The sequence below is a fragment of the Lampris incognitus genome, chromosome 15 (assembly GCF_029633865.1).
Source record: "Lampris incognitus isolate fLamInc1 chromosome 15, fLamInc1.hap2, whole genome shotgun sequence".
In the NCBI taxonomy this organism is placed as follows: domain Eukaryota; kingdom Metazoa; phylum Chordata; class Actinopteri; order Lampriformes; family Lampridae; genus Lampris; species Lampris incognitus.
In genome coordinates, this window is record NC_079225.1 from 14207113 (window position 1) to 14218010 (window position 10898).

At 47.3% G+C, this 10898-nt stretch overlaps 1 protein-coding gene across 1 annotated transcript; it reads left to right on the forward strand.

The window, feature by feature from the left end:
* The first annotated feature begins 1164 nt into the window (after positions 1–1164).
* Positions 1165–10684, forward strand: LOC130125380 (synaptotagmin-14-like). Its single transcript, XM_056294938.1, has 7 exons — positions 1165–2104; positions 2385–2516; positions 5255–5511; positions 6408–6845; positions 8023–8203; positions 9704–9760; positions 10006–10684. Exons 1-7 carry the CDS (start codon positions 1165–1167, stop codon positions 10320–10322), a joined length of 2322 nt encoding a protein of 773 aa, XP_056150913.1. The 3' UTR covers positions 10323–10684.
* The last annotated feature ends 214 nt before the right edge of the window (positions 10685–10898 follow it).

A 10898-nucleotide genomic window follows, 5' to 3' on the forward strand; every position in this document is an offset into this window, starting at 1 on the left:
AACCATTGGCCCGCCTCCCACAGGACAACATATAATGAGTTTCATTCTGTGAGATACACAAAATATACAGAGAAAAGAAAATAAGCTTAACCTTACAGAATTATGCATTAGCTAAGCACATACTATGGACTACGGTGGTTTCCCCATCACTGAATGGAAAATGCTTTGTGTTGACACATTTCTTCAGAGGAAAATAAACAACTGTCGGGCTACATGTTCTGATATATTTTGTTGTAGAATGTAACCATCATATACCATGATGTAATTTTATTAATCTGTTATTGCCCTCTTACTCTTTTCCATCCTTTATCGTATTCTCTCATCATATTTTTCTCTCTACCCCCCACATCTCGTTTTCCATCCCTTTATTTCCTTTCCTTCTCCTCCAGTCTCTCCCGAGCTGCTCTGTGTCCTGTCCTCCATTGCAGTCTTTATGGGGCTGATGGCTCTCTTCTTTCTATACCTCAGCAACAAGCTATCAGTGGAGAATCCCAGTGATCTGTCATGTCTGGATGGCTATAAGAAAGACCTCCAAGGTAAACACAACCCTTTAAGACGGTAGCTGTACTCCAGCGCACACAAACAGGGTTGGGTCCGATTACTTTGAAAAGTAGTCAGTTACTGATTACATTAGTTACAAGTTACACGGCGACTTTTGTAATTAGTAATCCATTGTGATTACTAATTACAATAATTGATCCAGTGATATCTCTGGTACGCGGGCGTACCCGTATTACGACATATGTCTAGACAAAGCTGACAAAGTCTGCATCTCTTAAACACAGAATAAACAATCTCAGGTTAACATTAAAACATTTAAGTGTTTACATGCATTGCATTTTAATCTGATCATCCTCACAGTGGCCTCATCACTGAAATATTGATGCACTTGTTCACATAGGCTTTCTATACCTCACACAATACAGTCCCATATAACCTGGTTTCAATGCAGTATATGAAAGTAGGTATATGAAAAAACAAACGTGTTTTTACAAGACTGGATTTAATCTCTTTCATAGTGGGCATAACACAGTCTGTGTTGGCATTGGCATCACAGCTGACAGTGGCGTTGGCAGCCCACATTGCTAACCACCGTATGTCTGTGTCAGTGCCTTGGATGCTGATTTAGCGGCCCGTGTGGTGAAGGGAACCCCCGACTGAGACATGGCCTTCTTCAAGAGCTTCCAGCAGAACCTCCCATCTGTCAACATTTCATCTATCTTGGACTCGGTCAGCAGTCGCGTGGACGACCTGGCCAGCGCGGTGAGTGATGTCACCTACACAGTCAGCGACCAGTTGACGGAGCAGGTCACCACCATCATCAACAAGGTGCAGGAGGAAGAGGAGGACGGGGAGCACGCAGCCAGCCAGGAGGGCGGCCAGCATGCTGGGGCCCGGCGGTGGGCGTCCCGGGACACGGAGGGTGGCGGTTGTGCAGACCACGTGTCAAAGAGCAACGCGTCCAACAATGGCGCTGAGGGCGAGCATGTCCAGAGCTCACTGGAATGGGAATGGAGGGACGGGTGCTGGCGGGTTAAAAAAACTGAGGCCGAGTTAGCAGAGGAGGAGAAGAGGAAGACGGAGCAGAAAGAGTGGGAGGAGAAGAGAGAGAGGAAGAGACAGGAGAGGATAGAGAGACAGCTGGAGAGAGAGGCCAGGTCTCAGAAGACTAAAGAGCAGTCTCAACAGGAGTCAATACAGGAGGAAGAGGAGGGTGAGGCATTGAAGGAAACTGGCTCCAGCAGTGGACGGTGTAAAAAGCCCAGCACTGGTGGGGACAAATCCAATGAACAGTATCCAAGCGATGGCCAGGATGACGACTCTCCTCCATCAGCCAGTCCCGAAACTGAAAGCGGGGTGTCGAAAGAGAGAAAAAAGAAAGCTCAGGGGAAAGATAAGACGGAGGAGGAGGAGGTGAAGGAGGGCAGCATGGAGAAGGAGGGCAAATTCCCCCCGTTCCCTTCGCCTATAAAGAAGAAGAAGTCGGACAAGAAGAAGAAGAAGGAGAAGGGCAAAGGCGAAAAAGAGGCCTCAAAGAAATTAGATAAAGAGAAAAAGGAGAAAGGCAAGAAAAGCAAAGAGAAAAAGAAGAAAACCAACAAAGGTCAGAAGGAGTGCCGCCTCTCTTCCCTTTTACCACCACTCTTTCCTGGGGTCTCCTCTCTGAGACCCCCTCTCCCCTCGCCGTCTAACTCTTAAGCTAATGTTTGACCATCAGAGTCATGTCTTTAATCATCAAAACTTTGTCGATCTTCCCCCTTGCTGGTTGGTTTGCTGTGTGTTGCAGTGCTCTGACAGCGACAGCCCCGTCCCTCTCCCCCCCTGTGTCTCTGAGTAACTCACCCGTTGCTTCGTCTGTTGTTTGAACTGTGTGTCTCGTCCAGAAGGAGCTTCGTCAGACAGCGAGGAGGAAGGAGGTGTGCGGCCTGTTGTCCAGCAGAACGCCTCCAGCGTGTCGGGAGACAACAAACACACCCAGTCCGGCGAACAGGAGGGCTACAGCAGTGAGGCCTCCAGTGGACAGGGTAAGAGGATGCACACAGGGAACACATTCACGCCCATGTTGTTGATTTAAATGACACGGTATAATTTTAAAGATTGTAATTCATTTGTTTTAATTTAGAGCTAAACGGTATCCTGCAATTACTATTGCTGACTAGCTCTTGAAACAGATATCCTTGAAATTAACACCCTTAAACATATGGGACACTTAAACTAGGTCGAAATACTAACATTAAAGAATTTTTAGTTTTTTTTTCTCTCATACTCATGATGTCATCAGAGTCATTTACACACAGCCAATCAGATAAAATCATCAAATTATGGAACTCCGCCCACCCTTACCACCAACCTTTGCTGGTACATGTCGCTCAAAGGTCGGCTCGTCAATATTATTGAGGGCGAGACCACTCCTCACAGTTCTTGTGATGATTGAGAACAGCTATGGGTAAAGGTATAAAAACATATATATATATATATATATATATATATATATATATATATATATATATATATATATATATATTAAGCATTTATAAATAAATTGTCGCTCAATGTTTTATGCCCTGTTCAAGGTTTTTAGAAATGAAAAGTTAAATCTGATTACTGATTTCTCAGTAATCAGTAATCAGTAGTCTTTGGCTGCTCCCATTAGGGGTCGCCACAGCGGATCATCCATTTCCATCTCTTCCTGTCCTCTGCATCTTCCTCTTCCCTGACAGCTCCATATTCAGCATCTATCTCCTAGTATACCCAGCATCTCTCCGCACATGTCGAAACCATCTCAATCTTGCCTCTCTTGCTTTGTCTCCAAACTGTCCAACCTGAGCTGTCCCTCTAATATACTCCTTCCTAATCCTGTCCTTCTTCATCACTCCCAGTGAAAATCTTAGCATCTTCAACTCTGCCACATCCAACTCCGCCTCCTTCTTGTCTTTTCATCGGTGCCACCACCATCGCCAAACCATATAACATAGCTGGTCTCACTACCATCTTGTAAACCTTCCCTTTAACTCTTGCTGGTACCCTTCTGTCAAAAATCACTCCTGACACTCTTCTCCACCCACTCCACCCTGCCTGCACTCTCTTCTTCACCTCTCTACTGCACTCTCGGTTACTTTGAACCGCTGACCCCAAGTATTTTATCTCATCCACCTTCATCACCTCTACTCCCTGCACCCTCACCACACTGCTGTCCTCCCTCTTGTTCACGTGTATGTATTCCGTCCTGCTCCTACTGACTTTCATTCCTCTTCTCTCCAGTGCATACCTCCACCTCTCCAGGCTCTCCTCAACCTGCTCCCTACTCTCACTACAGCTCACAGTGTCATCCGCAAACATCATAGTCCCCGGAGTCTCCTGCCTGATCTCGTCCGTAAACCTGTCCATCACCATTGCAAACATGAAAGGGCTCAGAGCAGATCATTGATGTAATCCCACCTCCACCTTAAACCCATCCATCATTCCTACCATGCACCTCACCATTGTCACACTGCCCTCATACATATCCTGCACCACTCCTCATACTTCTCTGCCACTCCCGACTTCCTCATACAATACCACACCTCCTCTCTCGGCACCCGGTCATATGCTTTCTTTAAATCCACAAAGACACAATATAACTCCTTCTGACTTTCTCTATACTTCTCCATCAACATTCTCAAAGTAAACATCACATCTGTGGTGCTCTTTCGTGGCATGAAACCATACTGCTACTCACTAGTCATCACCTCTCCTCTTAACCTAGCTTCTATTACTCTTTCCCATATCTTCATGCTGTGGCTAATCAACTTTATACCTCTGTAGTTGCTACAGTTCTGCACATCACCCTTGTTCTTGAAATCTGGTACCAGTATGCTTCTTCTCCACTCCTCAGGCATCCTCTCAGTTTCCACGATTGTGTTAAATAATCTAGTTAAAAACCCCACTGCCATCTCTCCTAAACATCCCCATGCCTCCACAGGTATGTCATCTGGACCAATCGCCTTCCCACTCTTCAGCCTCTTCATAGGTGCCCTCACTTCCTCCTTGTTAATCCACCGCACTCCGATTCACTAGCCCCACATCACTCAACCTTCTCTCTCTCTCATTTTCTTACACCCAACTCTCAGGGCATATATGCTGATAACATTCATCGTCACACCTTCGATTTCCAGCGTCATACTTGTCGCCCTGTCCGACACTCTCTTCACTTCCAACACACTCTTGCCATACTCTTCCTTCAGAATTACCACTACCCCATTTCTCCTCCCAGCCACACCATAGTAGAACAGTTTGAACCTCTGATGCTCCTGGCCTTACTCCCCCTCCGTCTGGTCTATTGCACACACAGTATACCTACCCTCCTTCTCGCCATCATATCAGCCAGCTCTCTCCCTTTACCAGTCATAGTGCTAACATTCAAAGTTCCCACTCTCACCTCCACACTCCCACCCTTTCTCCTCTCCCGCTGCCTCTGGACTTGCCTTCCCCCTCTTCTTCTCCTTCGCTCAACAGTAGCATAGTTTCCACTGGCACCCTGCTGGCCAACAGTATTGGTGGCGGTCGTTGGTAATCCAGGCCTCGGCCAATCCGGTATGGAAAATATGATTTATGATCCGCATATTTGATTTGGCAAAGGTTTTATGCCGGATTCCCTCCCCGATGCAACCCTCCCCATTTATCCAGGCTTGGTACTGGCACTAAGAATGCACTGGCTTGTGCATCCTCAGTGGCTGGGTTGTACTCTGAGTCTCTCTCAATGTTGTCAAAACAGTTAACAGTATCCAGAGGATAAAGCGAGAGTCTTCCCTCAATGAGCTGCGGCCCCCTCCATATCAGGACGAGGACGTGTCATCGCGGGGGTCCCACTCACGCTCGGGCCGCAGGGCGAGGAGAAGCTCCTCCCCCGAGCACTGTGCCAGCACGCGGTGCTCCAGTGAGGCCAGCGTGGAGCAGGACACCGAGAGCTACCTCAACAAGGGCTACGAGGAGGACGTGCCCAGCGACAGCACGGCTGTGGTGGGAACAGAGGTAAGCCTTTGCTCTTCTTTGTTCCTGAGCTCCTTGACTGCTCACAAATCTCTGCGGGACTGCAAGAAGCCAGACCGTATCATGGCTTGAAAGCTTTTTGTAAGTTGTGAAGCACGTCATGAACATGTCTTCTAACTCACCTACTCACTCACAAACTGACGTATGACGCCGTGTTCAGACACTTGGGATTGCCCATGTGGTTTCGTTCGTGGTAGGATTTTATAGAAACGGCAATAGCACAGACCTGCTCTATCACCTTTAACATGATCAAGCAAACTTTTAGAAAACGTTTTGAAGTGTTTCCGATGTGTCAGCTTGCTGCTTTTGGTTTTCCATTAATTGAAAGCATGATTCAGATTAGCTAGCTTTAGTTCTGTTGAACTGATGCAAGAACATCTACTTCACAATGTCAATGTTAAGCGTCCAGTCAGGATACGATGTAAATAATATGTAACGTTAACTACTTAACTGAAAATATAGTCAACACTACACCTAGTTCCAATTACAAACTTAAGACAAAGATCCTGTATCGTTCTGTTAATCTATGACACACTTGTTTTTATACTTTTTAAAAAAAAATGTTTTTACCTATTAGCCTAGCCTATCTAGGTTCCAATACAGCAGACACTTTTGAGACAATCACAGGAACGCCCGGGAGAGGAGAGTCAATTTGTATGCTTTTCTTTAACCGTCATTATTTGAGCTGACCTGATTTGAACTCTACACATTTGAATCGGATCTTCGTGAGATGACAGTTTGAAAAACCAACTAGAAGCAAAAGCAAATTTGTGAGAGTTCATAAATTACAGGTCATATCATAATCCCTGTGACGCTTCCCCTTGGTCTCTCTCCTTCTCCCCTCTCATGTCTTCCTTTCCTACTTTCTTCCTCTTCAGGACCTCTCTGGTCCCCCACTCCCCACGGTCTACGAGCCAGAGCCGCTGGCCAAATACGGCACGCTGGACGTCGCCTTCGAGTACGACTCCGGCGAGCAGTGGCTGGCAGTCACCGTCACCGCGGCGACGGACATCCCCGCTCTCAAACAGACGGGCAACATCTCCTGGCAGGTGCACCTTGTTCTGTTGCCCACCAAGAAGCAGCGAGCCAAGACGGGCGTCCAGAAGGGCCCGTGTCCCGTTTTCACGGAGACCTTCAAGTTCTCCCGGGTGGAACAAGAGGCCCTGGGAGACTACGCCGTACGCTTCCGCCTCTACAGTGTCCGCCGCAAGCAGAAGGAGAAGGTCCTGGGCGAGAAGGTGTTCTACCTGACTAAACTCAACCTGCAGGGGAAGATGGCTCTGCCTGTCACGCTGGAGCCAGGCTCTGAACTAACAGTGAGAACCAGCTCATACATCAAATATTTACTCTAGGCAGTACATGTGCAGTCTTGTTTCACTCTGTTTGGGTTGGGTTTAGTTTGGGGTTATTTTTGTTTTTGTTTAAAGCAAATTTGTTAGGTTTGGAATGCATGGAACTGGAATACACTACTCTCTAAACGCGGATTCTGTAGCGAATCAGGGGGCAGCCGGGAACCGCCGCAGCCAGGATGCGAACCCGACGACTAAAGGGTCCGACCCGTTAGCCAAGGGCTAACGAGTCTATTCATCCGTGAACGTTACACTAGCCCCCCTCACGCCTCTGGGCGGGCGCATACGCTTCCCATGGTCTCACCATCCCACTTCTGATACACTAATGTGGCGAATTCAAGGGGCAGCCGGGAACCGCCGCAGCCAGGACGCGAACCCGTGTCTCCCGCACCACGGGCGACTACGTTAACCAGTCGACTAAAGCAGTGGTTCTCAACGTTTTTGGGGTCCTGGACCCCCTGCGTATTTTTGATCTACCCTGAGGACCCCTCCACCTGATCTTGGGGGAGGGGGGTTGCAATTTGATAGAAACAGTAGAAACTGCATTTTAAATTGCATTATAGCATTTATTCACTCTTTGGGGCAAAAATAAGAGCTTTCAGTTGTAACTTAGATAACAAAACAGAATTCTTATGCAGTAACTTTCAGATATATGTAACAACAGAATTTTTATGCAGTAACTTTTAACAATGCTAACGGGAGCGAGATCTCTTATTAAAATACAATAAATTACACTTGTGAAACAGATGTAATTAGAGAAAAAAGTCCTGTTACCCTTTATAGTTGAGGTAGATAAAGGTCTCAGTCACATTTGAGTAAAATAATCCTGTTTCTATAAATGTCATAGGATCTTTTTTTTTAAAAGATATTTTATTTTCACGGACCCCTTGCAATTACACCACGGACCACTAGGGGTCCGCGGACCCCCGGTTGAAAAACACTGGGCTAAAGGGTCCGACCCCGTTAGCCAAGGGCTAGCGAGTCTGTTCATCCGTGAGCGTTACAATTCTCATCGTAGCGCTCCTAATCATCAAAAATCCCAGTATTGCGTCACCGAGACGCTGCGTCATAGCCTAAATCGGTTTAAAAAGCCCTTGCCAGACAAATTATCCGACACAAACTCTCGGTTGGTTCCTCCCGGCAGGGCTGCGGCTCGCTGGTGAGCGTGTCGCGCAGCGCGGGAGCCCTGTCCTACCGGTCCACTGGTGACTCGTCCATGCCCGAGATCCTGCTGGGTCTCATCTACAACGCCGCAACGGGACGGCTGTCCGCAGAGGTCGTCCAGGGAAGCCACTTCAAAAACACATCCTCCGACAAGCCCACAAGTGAGTAAAGAAAGCCTCTCATGTGTGAACGCGTCCGCTCTTTGTAGCGTTTTGGGGGGGGGGCAGGTCTTTCTATTTTCAAAATGGCATCAGTGCTTTTCTAAATATTCCGTTCAGAGACGCCCCCCTTTGAAAAAATCTCTGACCTGAGGCTGGCGATACATTAGTCGGTTGTTTTGGCAACGTTAAAGTGGAGGTTAGCCATAGGAGGTAGCGAAAACTAGCTTATTTTGGAAACATCCGGCGGAAGAACCTGCCCCCTCACTGCTGCCCATGACAATCTGACTGACAGCAAGTAAGGACCAATGGAGATGCCGGCTTTCAAAGCACTCTCCTGATTGGCTGATAAAGAACGGGTTTGGGGAAAAAAACTCCATTTGCTGTGTCAAGGGCAGACCGCCACGGAGACCGAATCTTTCTCTCAGCGCTCCTACTCACCTGACAGCTGTTCGCGTTTAGAAAGAAATTGACCAAATATTATAAAACACGGTCTAAATTAGAATCTCAAAAACGTAAGAGCCTATAATGCTATTAGAAGGCAATAATGCTGTAACCGGTTATTTTCTTGCCCGGTGCGGGATTCGATACGAAGTGAATTGCACCACAAGGCGACGTCACTAACCGCTCATCTAGAGCAGTGGTTCTCGACCTTTTTGGGGTCCTGGACCCCCTGCGTATTTTTGATCTACCCTGAGGACCCCTCCACCTGATCTTGGGGGGGGGGTTGCAATTTGATAGAAACAGTAGAAACTGCATTTTAAATTGCATTATAGCATTTATTCACTCTTTGGGGCAAAAATAAGAGCTTTCAGTTGTAACTTAGATATAGTTAACAAAACAGAATTCTTACGCAGTAACTTTCAGATATATGTAACAACACAGAATATGTATTCAGCTCTTATTTTTGCCCCAAAGAGTGAATAAATGCTATAATGCAATTTAAAATGCAGTTTCTACTGTTTCTATCAAATTGCAACCCCCCCTCCCCCAAGATCAGGTGGAGGGGTCCTCAGGGTAGATCAAAAATACGCAGGGGGTCCAGGACCCCAAAAAGGTTGAGAACCACTGCTTTAGCCGAGCGGTTAGTGACGTCGCCTTGTGGTGCAGTTCAAGTCCTGTTACCCTTTATAGTTTAGGTAGATAAAGGTCTCAGTCACATTTGAGTAAAATAATCCTATTTCTATAAATGTCATAGGATCTTTTTTTAAAGATATTTTATTTTCACGGACCCCTTGCAATTACACCACGGACCACTAGGGGCCCGCGGACCCCCGGTTGAGAAACACTGGGCTCAAGGGTCAGACCCGTTAGCTAGTGGCTAACGTGTCTTATTAGTAGTTTACAATGCTAAGGTAACCCGTTTGGCACCGTTTACCTGTCACGCCAACGTTGCCACGACAGTTGCCCTGTGTATCGCTGCCTTGAGACTGTCGATCTGATGTTTCACCCTTTGTATTTCTTCTCTCTTGCTGTGCGTGTGCGCTATGCTGTGCATCTCAGATGGTCTGTTTTGTTGTATAAAACACTTCATAGGGGGAGAGCTGTATGTCATGAGAGGTGAGTTGGCTATCCATCTTCCTCATTAGCGAAATATCTCAGAATATGATGAACAAGGGTATGGTATCCCCCTAGAAATGTTGCTGGAAAGCATCAAATAGTTGACTTAAAAATTTTAATTTTTTTTTTTGCACAAATACTTCTCATTGCCGTACCAGTGTTGTCAAATGCCCCGAACCCATTTCACCATCAGCTGCACCCAGCCGCTAGATGGCACCCTCTCACCGCTCTGCCCTCTCTGTCAGACACCTATGTGAAGCTGACGATGCTGGATTCCAAGGGAAAGGAGATGTCCAAGTGCAAGACAGCCGTGTGTCGCGGCCAGTCCAACCCCACCTACAAGGAGACCTTTGTGTTCCAGGTGGCCTTGTTCCAGCTGTCCGAGGTCTCCCTGGTGGTGTCCGTGTTCTGCCGGCGGAGCACCATGAAGCCCCGGGAAAGGCTGGGCTGGGTCTCCCTGGGCCTCAACAGCACCGGCGAGGAGCAGCAGGCCCACTGGACTGAGATGAAGGAGGCCGAGGGGCAGCAGGTCTGCCACTGGCACACGCTGACAGACACATAAAGATATGTGGCAGACATTTGGGAGGGAGAGGTGGGGAGAGGTTTTAACCTGCAGTAATTGTTGAGGGCTGGACGGACATTTCCTGGACCCTCAGAGAGGGCTGGGGGGGGGGGGCATATGCACCAGTGTTGTTGTATACAGTAGGTTTGTAAACTGGCACTGATTTTCAGTCCTCATTCTCAGAGACTGCATGAATACCCGTGAGTCTGCCAGATAGCGCTTCAGCTGACAGAAGGTTCATTTAGTTAGAGGACCCAATTGGAGGTCTGTGCGAATTACTGTCGTCGACAGGCGCCAACGACCAGCTCAAGTTTTGAACCCACTGGTAGAAAAATGATCAAAAAGATAACTTATAACGAGTCGTTATTATGTTTTGAAAAGAAATCTGCCTACAACAATATTGCATGTTAACTGTTTACAGAGAGACGTCCATGTTGTGTACAATGAAACATTTTCTCTTTCTGAATCTTGGACCAAAGAGCTGGGTCCCGGACAAGCAGATTCCTCCCTGTTTCTTCTGGGCTTTTATGGACTCGAGCCGACTGCCACCAGCATACCAGACATTTCTCTATCAGT

Coding starts and splice junctions, on each gene's coding strand:
- LOC130125380 (XM_056294938.1), top strand. CDS start 1,165: ATGGCCTTCTTCAAGAGCTTCCAGCAGAACCTCCCATCTGTCAACATT. Junction 2,517..5,254: donor CTACAGCAGTGAGGCCTCCA/GTGGACAGGGTA, acceptor TTGTCAAAACAG/TTAACAGTATCCAGAGGATA. Junction 6,846..8,022: donor AGCCAGGCTCTGAACTAACA/GTGAGAACCAGC, acceptor TCCTCCCGGCAG/GGCTGCGGCTCGCTGGTGAG.